This window comes from Limanda limanda, chromosome 2 (assembly GCF_963576545.1).
Source record: "Limanda limanda chromosome 2, fLimLim1.1, whole genome shotgun sequence".
NCBI lineage: Eukaryota > Metazoa > Chordata > Actinopteri > Pleuronectiformes > Pleuronectidae > Limanda > Limanda limanda.
The window spans coordinates 22,036,030-22,055,729 of record NC_083637.1 but is presented as its reverse complement, the minus strand read 5'-3'; the positions used below and the strand labels follow the sequence as shown (position 1 = coordinate 22,055,729).

Genomic DNA, 19,700 nt, shown 5'->3' with positions numbered 1-19,700 from the left:
CCCCTCCCCCTTTTCATGGTTGGGGCTCCCTTGACAGCATGTGGTGCTACCTAACCAAAACATTGCTTTGCATCATTTGTCCCCAGCCAAGAAGCCTGGGGGCAAGGTCTCACAGAGTGTGTATGTGTGTGCATCCATTCAGAAATGAATGCAGGGCTAGACCACAGCACATGTGGTCGAACTGAATGCTGAGAGCATCCATGTGGCTGCTGACTAGAGGGGGAAGGCTGAGAGGGGTGAGTGAGGGAGATGACGGATGGTTCCTTCAGTCTTAAACAAGCATCTACAACATGGAGCACCTGCTTGCTGGATGCCAGGGACAGACAGCGGGTAGCGTGGCAGATCTGGAAGGCTGTGTTTACTCAGGAAAGGCCCAGTGCCCTCATTAAAGACAGGATCCAGACTGAATCTCAATGAAGACATCCAGCAGCAGCAGATGGGACAGTGACTGCCTCCTTCCGTCCGCTCTGTACTACCTTCTCCCATCCTATAGTATCAAGACCCTTTTTATCATATGTTGAAAGGTGGAAGGCTTGATTTGATTTGAAGATGTCTTGGATAAAAGTCACATTCCTCAGCTCTCACTACCTTCAGCTGTGCAGCTGCAGTGAATTGTTGCCTCTTTGAACCATGTTACTGCCAGCCACTACCATGTATGCTGATCATGGCCTCTGTTCTTTTACTCGTGTTTTGTTTATTTCAAGGTAGAATAGGTTGGTTTTACAAGATAGCTTTGTCCAAAATGAATAAATTACTTCACTACAGGCTACTAGTTGGTTGGATGAGAATACAATTGTTTTAGCCTACCTTGGAAGGCTACTGTCCTAACATGTGTGGTATGGACTACATTCTAATTATGGATATTAAAAATATTAATATTAAATAGTAACTTGAATTGATTAAAGTTACCTTGGAGCACCACCCTTCAAAGGAAGGGAAAAGATAGCCAGTTTATTGATTAAGTCTCATAAAAGTACTAACTACAAATGTAGAGCTCTGATTACCAATTCTGGAACAAAAATCGTGTCCCTCGCCTACAGGTTCTGCATATTCCCTTGTAGAATCTGTTAATAGATTTTATATTGTTAATAATAACTTCAATGAATAATAATCCAAAGTAAAGTACTTTACTAATTGATAGGATTTGCAGTTTCTTTACTATGTCTCACTGTTGATGTTCAAGAACTTTGATCATTTTTACAAGGAGTTGTCGTTTTTTTTCCGAGTATTCTAACTAGGGTTGCAAAATTCCGGGAATTTTCAAAGTTGGAAACTTTCCATGGGAATTAACGGGAATAAACGGGAATATACGGGAATTAACGGGAATAAACTGGAAATGTTGTGGGTAATTTATACTAAGTGTATTTACCTTGTCATATAAAGACATAAATACAAACATTTTGTTGTGTCATAGGCTGATTTGAGCCCTGAGGAAACTTTGGGCACTTGACTATATGCTTCTGCATCTTTGTGTCATTCTTAACATAGGTCTTTGCACAGTATTTGCAAATGTACACAGCCTTTCCTTCTACATTGGATGGGTGAAATGTCTCCACACATGAGATAGTGCACGTGGCATTGTTCTGTAGAATAAGATGAGAAAAAAGTTTGTAAAAAACACTAATGCAATGCCAGAGATATAAATAGTTAGCCAAACAATTGGAATCATCTGTAAACATATTTTACAATTGATGGATAAATCAATGGAAATAGGCTAGATGAACAGATGAACAATCCTCAATCAGCATGCTAATATATTTTCCCGAGTAATATCATTGAAACTTACCTGACTAGTCCTGCACACTACAGCAGGCCTCAGTAGCCCTGCTGTAGTGTGCAGGATGCTGGGAATTTTCTGTGCATGTGATGGAAGAATGCACAGTGGAGGGTTGAAACTCAACATGCAGCGTGTGATGCATTCCACACATCTTTAAAATAGAGTTTTGAATGATGTTTTTATTGCTCAGCCTTTAATTTGCATAGTTTTGTTTTTTTCAAAATTCCCCAAATTCCCGAGCTTAATATTCCCGTGGAAAGTTTCCGGAAATTTACCGGAAACTTTCCACCCCTTTGCAACCCTAATTCTAACGATTAATCAAATCACTTGATACAAATTTTTGCTATGGTGTGAGCTCAACATTGAAGATTTGAGGATTTTTACTCGAATTACTCAAGGAATTGTTTCATTCCTAATTGCAAGGTGGTAATGGTTAGGGCTAGCTCAACGTTGTCACACTCATAATTCTAGTCAGAATATGAGTCTGAGACCGCTCCAATGGGCTGTGATTATGGGGCCTCTTCGCTCAACTGGATAGACCTACAACCAATCAGAGCAACGTAGTAGGTGACGTATGTTAAGCGACGCATAGTTGTTGTCAACAGAACTCAACTGCACGCACGCTAGAAGAAGTAGAAAAGAAGATGAGTAAAAACCTCTTTCAAAATGAATGCGCTGTCGATGTCTTCTAAAACAGACTCAATGGCAGCATCTACACGTCTCAGCTCTCCAGCGGCAGGCATGTTTGTTGAAAACGAATTCAACCCAAGCGCTTTTTGGTGACGTGGTTGATTACGTTACTGTTGATCATCTGTCCATCATCGTATAAAGCCCGCCCTGACAATTTGATTGTTCCGAACAGCTTCTGTTCGGAGATAATTTCTCCCCAACGGAGCGACTCAAGACTGAACTTCCCGACCGAAAATGTTGTGGGTGGGGCTAAGTTCGTCTGGCACCCAGGCTAGGTTAGGGCTGTACCGATACTCCAAATCCCCGGCTCAGTTTGACCTCCATTTGGAACAGTAAAGAGAAGAACATGTTGGACTTGACTTCACATTAAACTACATGACCATAAAGTACTAAAGAATAGGAATTAGGATGTGTGTGTGCCTGTATGCCTCCCACAGTCGGATTTCCTCCTGGCTCTTGAGAGACCAGGCGTCTGCTCCCAAGCGGGGACAACACGCAGACTTTACAGCGCACTTTTGTAACTGTAAAACAGACGTTCCTCTCCGACCTCCACAGTCATTGCTCCTAAGCTATCAGTCTCTTCTGTGTATTGGTTTAAAATATGCAAGGTTGCAGTCCCAGGGCTGCACCTGCTGTGGCAGCATGTGGGGTCGGGCAGTGAGAGTCGTGGTTCCATCTCCGCAGGCCAAAACCGTGGAGGTCTGGAACATGGTTTTGGTTTGAGATTTGATAATGCCCTAGTAATGGTAATACAGGAATTACTAGTAGTCTGGTTGGTTAAAAGTTGAATGTGAAATGCATTTCATATATAGCGAGAGTGTCCACACACCTCTGACATGTTATGAATATAATCTATGATGACGGCTATCACTGTGATTTGTCATATTGCTTTAATTCCCAGTTTGGGGTAATATTACACACATTCCAGATTAGCTGTGAAAGTAACACTAGAAAGATGTAGAAAGTTCTTACGTTGTACCATTCTTCTGACACAGAATGCAACACTCAAATTGTCTAACCAGAATAATGTTAAAGGAAAAGAATCCTGGATTTGATCACACATCGTATGCAAACGGTGACACACTCCCATCTCATCAGACTTTGTTTTATTAAGTGCAACTAATTGATTGTTTAAACAGGTGTTATTTTTTCTTATCGAGGACAGCCCTAATGAACACACACCTCCCCCCTTTTCGCTGTCTTAATCACTTCATCTCAAATCATGGCTCCCGAGGCACTCAACATCTTGCTCACACGTCTGGATGGCGTTATACAAATAATCCTCTCCCGCCCAGCAGGAACCTTGAGTGCTGCTTGATTCTCTCTGTTGTCACATTGTGTTTGTCAGCCAGTAGCAATTCTTTTATTATCATGTAACGTCTCGTTACTGACTTGTGCTGCAGGGACAAGGCCCCAATGTAACACCATAAAGCGTGTCTGCACGGTAATATTCCATAATTGGAAGTGTTAATGAACATGTAGATTGAGAGAGTGCGTCAACTCAGGAATAAGAAAATATTAGTTTTTATTTTTGACATTGAATGTTTTGTTTGTGAATTGTAGGCTAAGTTTCCAGCTGTATAATGAGGAAGATATAAATACTTGGCAGTAAGTTCTTTTTTACAGGCTTATTTGATAGACCACAAAGCCACTGCGGATAAGCAAACCAAATCTTCCTTACTAACTGATTATGGGCAACATATTAAAAACGAGACCTTTTGAAACCACCAACAAACTTCTCTGGAATCCAGTTTCAGTTTATCTTATTTTTTCATCTCTTCCTTCTCTCTTAGAGCTGGGATCACTATCCTGGGATGATCTGGAGAATGACCTACCAGATGAATTGATCCCTAATGGTGGAGATCTAAACCTGGGGATGCCTTCAAATGGTGGAGCAGCACCTGGAGCTGGGCCAGGTGGCACCCCTGCGGGTACTGTCCCAGATGCAGCTGCCAAGCACAAGCAGCTCTCAGAGCTCCTTCGAGCGGGTAGCACCTCCAGTATCACTCCTGTAGGGCTGAACTCTGCTAGCCCTCAGCCGGGCGGAATGGGGCCGCAGCTGAGTAAACCGCTGGGTAAGAGCCCCCTCAGCCAAGGCTCTCCCAACAACCATCCGTCCCCACAGTCCCAAAAAGCGGGAACACCAACTGGAATAGCAGGACAGAACAACAACAATACTACTGCAACAATGGGCTTCAACCAGAACATGATCAAAAATAGCCAGGGACATGCCGGGCTGCTAACCCAGGGAGGGCAGCCCCAACCTGGGCAGGTTATGAACGGTAGTCTGGGACCTGGAGCTGGGAGGGGACGGGGAGCAGGAGTAGCAGGCCTGCAGTACCAGGGACAGACGATGCAGGGAGCCTCTGCAGGAGCCGGAGGAGCAGCTAGTGCTTTGGCAGAGACTCTCAGCCAGGGAGGGCAGCAGATGGGAGCTCATGCCACCCTTAATGCAGCCCAACAAGCAGGCAACATGAACAAGGTGAGTCACAGCTCCATTTCCATCACAGTTCCCTTCAGTGTAGTGTTTGTGCATGCACATGTTGGGGCTCAAATGTGTATGAAATATATCTCCTGTGATTATGCATCCATGTCAGGTTTTCTAGCAAAAATGTCCCCTGTACGCTTCATTGTTACATTGCCTACGTGCTTTACAGATATTACGCTCGGACAGGATTTTCTTGTAAAATGTGTAATGTAATTGGTAACTTAACTAGGGATGGGCATTCGATTAAATTGTCTTAATCGATCGTCGGGAGAGTTAATGACGAATTTTCGATTAATCATTAATATTTTTATATTAAAATTCACTATTTATAGACTGTTAAAATGCAGTGAAAATAGAAAAAACACAGCGTGTTCCCCATTGAGGTCTTTATTACAAGATGAACAACTCTTGTGGCAGTTAAACGGGATCAGTTCAATGGTTACACTTGTAAATAAGCGCTGCTGTACTCTTGAGCCCTGCTGAGAGAGCAGCTAGCCGCTGAGAGCTAGCTGGACTCCGTGGCCCTCGACCTCCTACTCCGGCCGTTGTCACGTCCTCACTCCCGGAACCCCTTCATCAGACCCGGCTTTGTCCGGGTCCGGCTTCATGTCCGCACACGGACCCTCAGTCTACGGGGAAGGGAACCCGGAGAGACCCGGGTCTGGGTGAGGGGTCCTGGGATTGAGGACGTAACAGCCGGACTGAGAGGTCGAGAACCGTCAAATCCATCTAGCTCTCAGCGGCTAGCTGCTGGTCTTTCAGCGGGGCTGGTAGAGTATAACTCCGGGCTGCTTCCTACAGCTGCTAAAATCCTCACTGTGCTGCGTTCAGGCAACTCGGATATTCCGACCTCCTACTTGAAGAAGAGCAGTGGACTCCTCATGCGCTCATGGAGAAGTATAGCTTCGCAGTGTTGGCAGTGAACCCAACAGAAATTCTTAATGATCAATTAATCGATCGTCGATTAATTATGCCCATCCCTAAACTTAACTGTCGTCATGAATTTATTAAGATGGTAGCCACGCACTAGAATCTTCACTCCGTCCAGGAATGTGGTAAATAACATCCATAGTTTAGTCTTGAGTAGAGGAATACGCTTTTTCCCTGATCGATTATGCCTCCTTCCAAGTTTTGTTGTCCAGTAGTTTTTGTGTACTGTTGTTTACTAACAAACAAACTTATTGACAAGGGTTAAAACATAACTCTGACGCAGGTATTAATGGCAAACCTGGATGAAATATCAACAAGGAATCGAGTGACATTGGTTACCCTCATATTAAGACTGGGTCTTTCATTGTTTAAAAGTAACTTATTTCGAAATCTATTTGTCATTGTGAGATAACTAATTGTGCTGTACATCCTAATTGGCTAATTGTTGAGAAAGGAGTTTGTTTATAACTGATCATAACACCACTCACCCTTTGTCTCATAACGCAGTATGTTCACTACATCAACAAACCTTTGAGATCCTTAACAAAGAACTAAAATGAATCCTCCCGCACTGCAGGTCTCTCCTTTATTGCACACATGGTGGATCTGCGGTTCATCTGCACAGTGTTGTCAACCAATCACTCCGAACTCTGATGGGTTAGAAGAAATTAGATGTACACTCAACATTTGCCAGTTCATCATCACCTTTGGCAAGGAGTTGATATTAACTTGACTGTCAGCAGCTCAGGCCATTGTTAAGACTGGTCTTGAGACCTCTTAGTTTTGACTGCCTATGTGTAACAGACAGGGCACATAGGGTCGCTTACTCATTTTAGCTTGCCACAAATGTGGTTTCACAGGAAATCAATTGAAAGCCATATTTTACTCGCTGTGTGTAAGAGCCAAGACATTAAAGCGGTATGAAACCACAACACACACAGATGCTGTGAGCTGCTGAGAAGAGACTTTTAGTGAGAGTCAACGTGTTTGTTGAGATTCATTCTTAAATAGAGTACACCTGCATTAACCACAGGAAAGATTAGAAGCTCATGTAGGAGTGTCTTTGAAGGGACTCTCAGCGTGTTGACTGAAGAGGCCTCAGCTGGTCTGCTGTGATTATCATGTCCCCAACAGCTCCAAAGCAGAAAACCGCAAGCTCCCGTCTTTGTGTGTTGCTTCCGCTATTGTGCTTTAATTGCAGGTTGTAAATCTCTTTTTGGGCACTTGTGTTGGTCAGAGGCTTTTGTCACTATTTTCTGCCTCATGCTCCTTTGTTATTGTGTATGTGCGAACACTCCCCTTGCTTTCTCTGGCTTATTGGATGGCCGCTTGCCCTGTCAGTCACGCAGAGGAGGATAGGTATTGTAAACCACTTAATCAGTTAGAATGACAGAGGGCGATTGCAGGGAGGAAGGAGGAGGGGAGGAATCTCAGCTGTGTAGTCAGGCAGGGCAGTAGACCGGTGAGATGATGGGTGGCAACTGCCCTGCCTGCTGATGTGTGGAGTGTGTCAGAGAGTGAGGGGGGGCGGGCTGAAGGGAGAAAGCAAAGTAAAGGGGGCGTGCATTTGTGTGTTCATGTCTGCCTGCTGAGCTGTGTTGAAAGGCTGCCAGTGTCTGGTCGTCTCAGCTGGCTCTTTTTTATCTGGTCTGCTGGAGCGGTGTCAACAGCCGCAGGGGATACAGCCGGGCCTGGCATGTCGGGAGGCGGGTCTGGTCTCCCAGCAGCTCTGTGGATGAGAGTGTAGCAAGTTGATCAGTGTGTAAAGTCTGGAAGTAACAGGGCTTTAATTCCTGGTCTAGTCACATGTTGATGTATGAAGTCCTGAACCTAACTTTATGCCATTGTTGGAATCAAGACATATTATAGCTGAGTATCGTTTCTGATACCCGTACCAATGCCAACGACGTGACTTGAGTCAAAGATCTCTTATCGACTAATCTGACGATAATTTTTTTAAATTAACTGATTAATCTTACTATAATGTTTTTTGATTAATCTAACAATTATCTTTTATAACTCGATTTAATAGAATAATGAATTCATCCAAAATAAAATGTCCATAAGCAAATGTCCGAAACATAATGTCCATGAACCAAAACATGCGTTATGGTTCATTTTGAAGTAGCCTGGTAGTTGTATCAAGGTCTGTACGACATATAAATATATCAAATAAAGAAAGTACAATTCAATAGTATTTCAACAATGCTCATTCATTTTTACACTGAACTGGAGGGTACTCAAATAATAAAATAAATGTACCTTTCTCGTTTCAAGTAAAATAAGGTTTGCATTTAAAAACGAAATGAACAGCTTTTGAAAAAGGCATCTTAAGATAAAGTGCATAATTTTAGAGGAAGAATGAAATATATCATTTGAGTTTCTGCTTCACATATGAACAATCTCAACTAGGGCTTAACGATTAATTGCATTTGCGATTTAATCGCCATATGATAAAATTTCCTAATCGCAACGTGCGCGATTATCACGTGCGAACGAGAGTAGCGCACCGGGCTGCCGTCCGCACCCGCAGCCAGAATGGCGGGACAACACAACTCCGCTAATCCAGAAGATAGCGAAGCAGGCCTGCGTCACCTACGTGGCGCAAACATAGAGCGAGCTCATCTCGCTGGTGACCGCGGTGCGGGCAGCGGACCTGAAAATCCCTCCCCGGAAAAGCAAGCCGAGCTCCGGGGCGGCGAGCCGAGCGGCGGGGCGGCGGGGCTCCAGACCCCCCCGGTCACCTACACGCACATCTGCGAGACGGAGGTGTTCAGCATGGGGGGGTCCTGCTGAGGCCCGGCGCCTCCGTACCGCTGCACGACCACCGGGACATGAACGGGATGCTCAAGGCTTTACATCGCCTCATGTCTGCTGTGTTGTGGCTCCACACACACACACACACACACACACACACACACACACACACACACACACACACACACACACACACACACACACACACACACACACACTCTGTCTGTTACGTGACTTGTGTTCGAAAGGGGGGGAGTCTGAGGAGTGGGACCATTTCATTAACTTCAGGAAACTGTTCATACATGCAGTTGTCCTATACAACAACACACAAGCCCCAGCTCTTAGCATGGCATCACTGGACTAATTGTCATTGCCTATGTCCCTAGAAACCGTCAGTTCAGTTTTGATTGCCAATGCATGTATAATATAGCAGAATAAAATGCCAGTAGACGCAAGACAACAACCATTGAGCAACTAATTGTGAGACGTAGTGTAGCAATAACACTGTAAATGCAGAAATCTTCTGATACCAGTTCCCCCTACATGCGGTGCGCTGCTGCTGAATAATCACTGCTGCTGCTGAATAATCACTGCTGCTGCTGAGCTGACCTTTTTTTATCTTTTTTTTTTTCGGAACAACGATCATAACACACAGCACTGAGTAGGCCTGTCATGCTAATTACTGTATTGACTAATCATACAATTTATAAATATGAACTTGATAATTTAGCTGACCTGGATAAATTGCGCATTGTGTTTAAATGCATGTTTATTTACATACAAATTTCACAGACATTTAGCGAGTTTTGCCGCTTCTCTATGTGTCTGAGACCGAGGCAAAGTTCAGACACACAGCGTGCTGGCACCGCCCACACTAACTCATACAGAGCGAAACACTGTGAAGCAGCTGGAGGTGAAGTGAAAACATTTTGGGTTTAAGCTGGACGAGAGAGGAGAGCCTGTTAACGAGGATCTAGGTTTGGGTGACAGCTTTCCCAAGGTGGCATCATGCCGGGGGCATAGGGCGCTCGCAAAAGAAAAACAAAGGAACGTTCACGTTTGACAATGCGCTCTTTACCTCCGCTGCTACAACTTCATCCTAGTTGAAACACTGGACACTCAATTGTTTCCAAGCAGTCCGTTCTGTTTCATAAAACTAAAAGATTCAAAGTTCAGTACCATCCCGCCCCAAAATAATATTAACAATTTTACAATATTGATATTTGCCAGGAGGAACACTAAACTGTGTTAAAACTCTGCCATTTGCTTCTAAAAACAATTGTTTCAAAAAACCTTTATAAACTAATAATATAATAATATCATGACATCACAGTTCCACTGAGAGAATCAATTTTTTTCTGAGAAGAGGCTCTTAAGTAGAGAAAGTTCTCAGGGGTCTTGCTAAAGAATTAATTTAGAATACAACCCAACAGGATCTTGAGAATATGACCAAGTTGTGCTTAATTACCCGTCAGAGTGGCTGACAGCTAATTATTATTAATTAATTATTTCAAAAATCCGAGGAGGTAATCCCTTACCTACTTACTCCAATGCCAGAGTTCTCTCTTGTGGTTCGACTTTAAAAACTTTGCTGCTCTCTAGTAGTGGAAGAGCGCCCCACCCCCCTCTTTGACAGAGGGGGGAGAAGTAAGTGTGTCTGTAGTCTAGGGGTGGGGAAGTCCATCCTGCCAATAGCTGGTGTCATGCTGAGCTGTGATGGTGCCAGAGCATCAGTGAGCTGGTGTAGGCCAAAACAGCACAGTCAGCCAGACTATGTTGGTGACTGTGCTGGCTGTGGGGGTCTTGTAATGACAAATTGGCATTAAATTTGAAGCGGAACCTTTATTGGCACATTGGTGCTGCTTTGACAGATGTAGCAGATCAAGAACACACAAGAAAATCATCGTCCATTGTAACATCTGGACTTCTCAGAGTTCAGAGTCAAAAGTCTTTGTTTATGGAAACAGTTTCTTTGATAACATCACATAATTTTCACATAAATGTTAACATCTGGCTTGGTAGAAGTAGTGTGTAAATGACTGGTGAGTTACAATCGGTTCAACCCTATCAAATCAATATGTTACACTTGTGAATACTTTGAACAATTTAAGTCAAGCCTTTGTAATGTCAGCATTTCAAAATAGCCTTTCCTGCCGATCTGTGAAGCAAATAATAATGCTTTACTATTGCATTAACATTTCTGTCAATAAATCTGTTTTCCAGATGGGCCTAGCAAGCAATGGGGGTCCGTTTGGCACTCCGCCCTACAGTCAGGGTGCCACAGGGCCGGGCCAGAAGCTAAACCCTCAGCAGCAGCTCCAGAACAAGGCTGCTCTTGCCAACAGTCTGCCACCCTTCCCCAGCGAACTCAAAGGGGCTGCTGTCACAAGCGTGCCAAACATGGTTAGTGCTTACACATTCAGACATTGCCACACAGTTGCTCACTATATCTATGAACATGTACTATACTATTTGAGTGTTATAGTTTTTAACATTCCAAGTTTATTGTTGACAAATGATTAATTTCAATGATTTGGATAATCTAAGGATCATACACACATCTGTGTCTTGATGTTTAAATCTATGTCCCAACACTAACAGTTAATGTCTGTTTGTCTGCATGTGATTAGTGTTTCTGTTTTGATAACATTCTATATTTAATAATTATACAAGCTTGAAGTTTATTGTTTTATAATTTTCATTTAGTGATTGCAGAACCTTTGCAATGATGTCCATCTTGCTATGATTGATTGATTGTAATAATTGATTGTAATTGCAAGTTGACAGACAATAATTGTATGAGTAATCTGCTCTATTAAAAGTCAATCTTGAAACTTGAAAGGTTGGGCAACCTCTAAGAACTTTTATAACTTCATACACTACAGATGCGTCAGAGATGTATAAAATTACTAGCATCAAACTTAAAGTTCCTGATAAAGTTTGGTAATATGAAAAATCATCTAACTGCAAGCAACTGACAATCATTGGTAGCACCACAAGTAAAAAGACAGACCGCTTTATTTGAACCCATTACAACTTTGACACATCTGCCCTTTTCTTTGTCAACCATGCAGCAGCTCAAACAGCAGTCTCCGCAGCAGGCCACGATGCTCCCCCTGGCTGGCAGCGGAGGTGTGGCAGTGCCTTCGGCCGTACCTACAGCTGACCCAGAGAAGCGAAAGCTCATCCAGCAGCAGCTGGTCCTGCTGCTTCACGCACACAAGTGCCAGCGTCGGGAGCAGGCCAATGGGGAGGTGAGGGCATGTGCCCTACCTCACTGCCGCACCATGAAGAACGTCCTCAACCACATGACCCACTGCCAGGCCGGCAAGTCCTGCCAGGGTGAGTTGGCTTATTTGAAATAAAAAGGCAGCGAATAAAAATATATGATATCCAGATGTTAAAAAGTTTAACACTATTATTTGATACATTTTCATTAAAGCTCTTTTTCAAAATACGTAGAACTATGTAAAAAGTTGCGTATTTTGAAAAAGAGCTTTAAGCGGCACAATGAAAATCCGTCTTTTAACTTACGTCAGTCATTTTCTGTTAGACCTCAATAATTTTGCAGACCGTCTATCATCTTTTGAATCAATCGAATTTTATTTGTATAGCCCATATACGCAAATCACAATTTAACAAGGTGTGACATCCTCTGTCCTTAACCCTCAATAAGACTAAGGAAAAACTACCAAAAAAACATGAACTGTGGAAATAGACACAGAAACATCAGAGAGAGAAACATGTGATGAGGGATCCCTCTCCCAGGACGCACAGGAGTACAATAAAACTGAGAACATCCCCATAATAACAACTTTGATGAGAAAAAACAGTTTTTACCATAATGGAAAAGTGATTTAAGTATTTGTACATAAAAAAGTGTCTGATAGAAATGTAGAGAACATCATTGGCTATAGATTGTCAATTTCTGTCTGCTATTGATGTGATGAAAAATTCCTCTTCAGCTTCTCTTATTTAAGTTTGACTCATCTGTTTCTGCTTTGCTTGGACTCTAAAGTTATATTTCAAGTCAAACACATTCAGAGCCGAAGGTGCGTGAAGTGTAAAGGCGTCAGTGTTTCTGCTCTCTGCATGCCAGCTCATTTCCTCTTGCCCAGGATCTCTGCTTCTCGCTGTCACTGAAACAACAGTCACAAGAGATTTTGTTTCCTAACACGTAGTTATCATCTGTAAGATTTTACATTAATCTCGTGTCTGTTGGCATTGTTAATTTTTCACCTGAAGAAACCCTGGAGTCTGCAGACTGCTTGGTTTGGCTTCAGACCTATTCTTGATGCAATTTTCCTTGAATACATAGTTGAAGAAAGCCATCAATATGATATTGCTGCTATGTTTGAGTCTTTGCCAGTATTACTGGCATTCTCACAAAGAAAATACAATTAAATTGTTTATTTTGGCACAGCCCCTGAAGCTTAAAGACATAATTGGAAATGGAGCAGTAGTCAAAAGTGCCAGGCAGCTAGAAAGTTTGATTTTAGCCTGCTATTGATTTCTTGTGAGAAATCCAGCTGCTAGCACATTAGACTGGCCACAAATAAAATGAAGCCCCTCAGTTTGCTCAGTCACGCAGTGGGAAATGTGGTTTGGGTTCCCTTCTACTGGGTTAAGTGGAAATGAGCGCAGTGAGCTTCACATCTCTTTACTCTCTGTCCATCTTTCTTACTCTTAATGTGGTCTGCTTAGTTCTTTTTTCTTTTCCTTACAGGTCCCAAATCATTTTAATGGCGTTACTGCATATCGTCTTGAGTCCTAGATTTGAGTTTAATCCGATGCTATATGCAGTGTGTAGTATTGTTTTATTTAACTTTTCCAAGAAACTCATGATTGATGAATGTAACAAAAAATGTATCCTGGTCTTATGAGGTCTATGATAAATACAGAAGAAGAACTGAAATGGAAATAAAATACCATGTTGGTCATGTTGGAAATCGTTTGCTTCAGTAAACACTACATTACTGGGTTGAATATAATAACCATTATATTGATTTCAGGTGATATTGTCCCACCACTTGCTTCAAGTACTATGTGCTGAACAGAAAAGAATATTGTAAGGATAATGGTTTTATAACCTGCTAACTTTCCTCCCTTATCTCCTTGTGCTTTCCCCTGTAGTGGCTCATTGTGCGTCGTCCAGACAGATCATCTCCCACTGGAAAAATTGCACACGACACGATTGTCCCGTCTGCTTGCCGCTGAAGAATGCCAGCGACAAGCGCACCCAGCAGTGTAAGTAGTAGTAGCTGGCTCTGGCCTGCTGCCACATTTACATTGTCAACACGTCATCTTTTACCACACTATCTAAAAAAAGTTGAATTATCTCCATTGACAGTATTGAATAGGTTTGACGATATCGAGACATGGCAACCTCTGGGTTCGTTTAACAAAGGCCTCAGTTTTTCCCTAAGCCATGACAGGATACAATATAGAGCTTTAATAGTCCTTGACAAAGAATTCGACCTGCACGCTGCTTTCCTGAAAGCAGTCAAAGATGTTTGTGTCAAATGTGTTTACCTTTAGCCATTCAGACAAGCCTGGCAGTTTATTTCCAGGCTTATGCTCCTCCGCAATGACTTAAAGCACTCAATTAGTAAGAGGGTGGTCCTGCTGTGCCTGTAATCTGACACACAGAAGAAACAGAAGTGCGATGGTGGGACGGAGGGTGGAAACGTAGAGCGTGTGCTCGAGGAGCTCTGCGCAGCCATTTGCTGTCGTGCTGTTTACTGCCACTCCCCACTCCAACAGAGTTTGACACACTATACTTCGTACAAGAAACACTCTACTTTCTGTTTTGTTTTTCACTGACTCCATGTAGCTGTTATTATGCGCCGACAGGCTGTTTTCTTCTCTGGATTAGCTAAATTAGTCACTGGAACATTTACGTTAGTTACTTCAAACTTTTTTTCTTCCATTTTTGTTCTCTGTTGTCTTTCTTTAATTCCCCATTTTGCTCCGCATCTTTCATCACTTAGAGCATTCCAGGGTTGGTCTGTCCCCGTTTGGCTTGCATGTTAAAGAACATGATGCCGGGGCTTGTGTCTCTCCTGCCAATGCAAACAGAGCGCTGTATTACTTTGTTCTGCCTCCTCCGATTTTTGTCTTTGCACAAAGTAAGTGTCTTTTTAGTCCAACCAATGCCTGAACCCAGAGAAATATGCTAATGCTGTGTCCCCTGAAGGGATTTATTCATTTATTCAGTTCACTGCTTTTCAAAGAGTTTAGCCTTATGTTAATGTTCTTACTGTATAATGCTGCCATGTTATGACTTCATCTTCCCAGAGGTCAACGTGTCAAAATTAGGGGTGTCAAAATTAGGGGTGTCAAAATTAACTCATTATCGCTTTGTGATTAATTTTTGGAATTAACGCGTAATTTCTTTTTTAACGCATTAACGCATGTGCAGACTGACCCGCTCCATGTACCCATACCCGCCCCCACTCACTCGCTCAGAGCGACACGCAGTGAGATCAGAGCTCGTTCACGTGAAGCAGCCGGTCAGTGACTTTGTAGAAGAACAGTGAAACACAGAGTTTCTTTGGTCACAGCTGCTCAGTGGTCAGCGCCGCTGCGTCATGATCAGAGCAGAAGCTGGAGTTTCTGTGTTCTCCTCCACTCTGCTTTCACTTGAACTAATAAACACTAATTACTAGATATCAGGACCTGATCAGTACATGAAGTAACTTGAGTAAAGATGTGTAAAGGTTTGGTTGTTTGTTTGATTTAAAAAGGAAAAGAAAAAAAGTTTTATTCAACCATTCAAAAAAAAAAAAAAAAAAAAAAAAAAAGCAAAGGCTAAGATGCCCAAATAGTTTAGGATAAAGGTTCTTTGAGTTTGATATATATAAAAAATCTAAATAACATCATCCTTTGTTTGCGCAGAGGCAAAGCCAAGAGACAGCCACATTTAATTATATTTTGATTGTTCAATCATAATAACAAACATTTGGACTAGTCATCGATCAGAAAACAAGGTTAAATGTATTTATCCCCCTTGTCATTTATCTTTCCGTTCGCACAGCAATATACCTTTTTTTTTTTTAGAAATGGTTTGACAGCCCTAGTCAAAATGCACATGAATTTGTCACTTGTTCTTTTGTACATCTCAGGCATGTTTTCACCAAACTTGATACTTTTCATATTTATTGGGATTGGCACACAGCATCAGCATTTAAATATTGTTTATGTACTCAAGCTGGTGCAGCAATATAATAAGCAACATGGTCAGCACTGCAAGCTGATAACAGTATAGTCAGTGTCATTATCTGTGACCGTTTTGGATTGATGAATATGTCTCTTTTCCCCCCAGCTATGCTGAGCTCTCCTAGCACGGGCCTGCAGAACGCCATGTCTTCAGTTGGAGTGGGCCAGCCCAGTGCTCCCAGCATTAATACCTCAACCCCAATAGACCCCAGCTCCATGCAGAGAGCCTACGCGGCTCTTGGCCTGCCGTACAGCAGCCAGGCCACTGGGCAGGCCCCAGCCCAGCAGGCTGCGAGCCCAGGACAGTCAGCAGGGTCACAGAACGCACAGCTTTCGCAGCAGATGAGACCCATCAATGCACTTGGTAAGTCCACACAGCTGATTTTATTTCTATATTTTCTATGAGCATTATAAGCTGTCTAACATGGTACTGTTAAATTTGTCTGTATTGGCTGGCTTTTGCATCTACACCCCACTGCAAGGACATTAAATAGGTTTGAAAAATACGAAATACAAATTGGAAAAGGGCTGAAAAATAATGGGTTCATAAAATCCTTAATTTTAATACTTGAAGTCATTTTAATATGTGTTTTGTGGTGTTCAGTGCACATCAGTTACAGACGTGGCAGCTATTCAAAGATGTATGTACTGAGCTTGAGTTTGAAATCAGGCAGTGCTATTTGCTCACACAGTTCTGTTTTACAGGTAACCAGATGGCTCTTGGAGGTGCGGCAATGGGTGTGACCACTTCAGAACAGACAAACCTGCACTCAGACTCCCTTCCCAACTCACTCAACACTAACAAGTCAGTCCCTGTCAATAAGCACTAAGTCTTTCATTCGCTGATCCGATTATTTTTTTTATTTTTTTTTTAATTTGTTGATTTGAGTGCAACATTTTATGATAAGCCTAAACGTTCTCAATTGTTTGTTCACATCTCACCCGCTTTGTTTCTCCTTTTCCACGTCCAGTCAGCTGCTGTCGGATGGGTCAGCTGTAGGATCAATGGGCAACCTACCCACAGCATCACCTGTCCCTGCCACAGGCACCAGGAAAAACTGGCATGAGCACGTCACTCAGGACCTGCGCAATCACCTCGTACACAAACTGTAAGTACATTCCCCCACTGAAGATAACTAGTTAGTCGCCTGAGTTGTTGCTTACCCTTATTGGCTTCTGTTTCATGTCCAGAAATAACGGTAGTAGAAATTACCAGAGATATTCACTGCTCGAAATTCTGCTCTTGTGTGGCAGAGTACAAGCCATATTCCCTACCCCTGACCCGGCAGCTTTAAAGGACAGACGAATGGAGAACCTGGTAACCTACGCCAGAAAGGTGGAGGGAGACATGTACGAGTCAGCTAACAGCCGGGTAGGTCTTTTTAAATTAGTCCTCTACTAAGCAAATGACTTGAATTGGTCATGTAATCCGGGCCGCGCACAGCACCTTTTTAGCAAAGTATATCCACAAAATACTTAACTATCTCTTTCCTCCACAGGATGAGTACTATCACTTCCTGGCTGAGAAAATCTATAAAATCCAAAAGGAATTGGAGGAGAAGAGGCGATCAAGGCTACAGAAGCAGATCATCAACCAGGCACCATTGGCCGCTCAGGGGACGCAGCAGCCTGGCCTCGCACAGCCCAACGCATTAGGCGCAAGGCCACAGAGTCAGTATATATATCGTAACTGAATACTTGCCATAGTTCGTTTTAATCATAACCCTACCTAAAACTATTTTGCTGACACTGAGATAGTGATATATTTGTGTTATTTTATAAAGCTGTGAATAACTATGTAGTTCTAACTGCAATGGATGTTCTTGGACTTTTTTCGTTACAGCTGCTAATGTTGTTATTCATGTATATAACTTCTAGCTATCTTTTGGTTCATATATTTTGTTTTTGTTTCATAGATGGGCCTGTTTCTCTCCCCAACATGCCGAATCAGATCATGAATCGTATGCAGGTTTCTCAAGGTACGTCTTGCATGGCACATGGTAAAGTGAGAATAAACAAGTAAAGGAGGTTGTAGAAAATAAAGATGTGCTAACAGAAAGGATAACTAAAGCAGTCTAATTATAGTGTAGCTTAAGCTTTCAAACTGCCCTATGCTTAATGAAATGTATAAACGATCACCACCATCGTGGCATTGTCTCCTGCCTGTGTGTGTCCATTATTTAATATTGTGGCCCACTCTTCTGTCCAGGACTGAACCAGTTCAACCACATGACTCTGCCCAATGCCCAGATATCCCAGGCACCCATGGGAGCTAGAGCTGCTTCACCTATGAACCATCCACAGCAAATGAACATGAGCTCCGTCCCAGCGGTGAGGATGGCAGGGGGCAGAGGGGAATGCAAATCACAGCACACGCACACATGCATATCCACAGACACATACAAGTAACATGAGCAAACTGTGGCTGTCTACACAAGGGACCTCTGAACTATTAAACATTGTTCAGTGTTTGGAGAATTTTTAAGATTTAACCATGCTAAGTTGTCAAATAACTAAAATGCAAATGCCCTGCTGTTAAAATGAGGCATTGAGGCACTGACCCTTTTAGTAGATAATAATGTGCCCTGTTATTACATGTCTTGATAAGATCAGGACTGTGGTGATCACAAACGGCCATTTCTCTCATTTCGGTCCTGAATAAAAGACAGTGTCACCTGAACAGCACGAGAGATACCTCTTTAAATATTAACATTTGTCAAGAGAGACTTTCAGTGAACGCAACATCTTTTAAAAAAAAAAAAACGAATTAAATGTTGATATATCATAAATAAGATAAATCCTCGCCGTAACATTTTAAAGTGCTAATTTCCTTTATTTCATACTAATCAGTAATGTATTAATTATTTCAAACTAACAGTACAAAGGTTAAAACAAAACCAGTTAATTTGTTTTTTGATTCTAAAATCAATTGAACTATTTTAATAATTAACTAAAACATATAATTGATCACTCAAGATTTAAACTCCTGTTCTCACACTGCCGGTCAATAGTCAATAGTCAATAGGTCAGCACGTGTAAAATGATTAAACTTAATACATTTAAAAACCCTTATCATACTTCCTAGAGGAAAAAGCACTTATAAGTCTGACTTTGAAGTATAAGGTAATGCACATAATGTAAATGCCTTGCAGCCACCATAATGCTCACAAAGCGTTATTGTTGATAGAATTAATTAAAATACATCATAACTGAATTATAGTGCTGCTGAAATATCGGTACTGTGATTGATCTTTGCATTATCGTTTGGTCAATGGAAACCCTCTGAAGGATTTCTATTGCTATGGCCATAGTAACACCTTGTTTTTCCTGCCTTGTAGATGGGCATGTCTCCCTCTAGGATGCCCCAGGCTCAGGGCATGATGACCGGACATGGGGGCGGCAACATGGTGGGCCAGACGGCTAGCCAGGGACAGTTTCTGGCTCAGACCCAGTTTCCTCCGGGATCTGCTGCAGTCGCTGCGACAGGCGCCATGAACGTCACCGTGGGCCCTGGCATGGATCAGCCCCAGGCACAGGCTGCTGTCACGCAGGTGAGACTGGGAGAGAGACCAGGCGTGTGGAGCTGGGAACCTGGTTGGATAACTGGTGTCTTTGGCTGTATTCGATAATTCTATTGCTTTTAGAGAGGCTACGAAGTTGTGCTACTTACAAATAGCTTCTGGGAAACTAAAACCAAACTATCTTAACCGATCATACTTCATCCTAGTTACTCTTTAATTGTGTTTGGAACAATCACAAGATGCCCTCTAAACCCCAAATTGTGTGGTGTTGTTTGACCTTATGATTGTTTGTTTGTCTGCTTCTCTTGGGTGTGCCCGC

General features: G+C 42.5%; 1 protein-coding gene across 2 annotated transcripts in view; it reads left to right on the top strand.

The window, feature by feature from the left end:
* crebbpa (CREB binding protein a) overlaps window positions 1–19,700 on the top strand; it is a 45,222-nt gene that overhangs the window by 10,632 nt on the left and 14,890 nt on the right. For both annotated transcript variants that reach the window (XM_061093930.1, XM_061093939.1), the window contains exons 2-13: window positions 4,261–4,949; window positions 10,866–11,045; window positions 11,717–11,984; window positions 13,776–13,889; window positions 15,967–16,224; window positions 16,566–16,665; window positions 16,832–16,969; window positions 17,115–17,232; window positions 17,360–17,531; window positions 17,777–17,839; window positions 18,070–18,191; window positions 19,199–19,411. In XM_061093930.1, coding sequence (XP_060949913.1) covers window positions 4,261–4,949; window positions 10,866–11,045; window positions 11,717–11,984; window positions 13,776–13,889; window positions 15,967–16,224; window positions 16,566–16,665; window positions 16,832–16,969; window positions 17,115–17,232; window positions 17,360–17,531; window positions 17,777–17,839; window positions 18,070–18,191; window positions 19,199–19,411 — 2,435 coding nt within the window. The remainder of the gene's footprint in view (window positions 1–4,260; window positions 4,950–10,865; window positions 11,046–11,716; window positions 11,985–13,775; window positions 13,890–15,966; window positions 16,225–16,565; window positions 16,666–16,831; window positions 16,970–17,114; window positions 17,233–17,359; window positions 17,532–17,776; window positions 17,840–18,069; window positions 18,192–19,198; window positions 19,412–19,700) is intronic.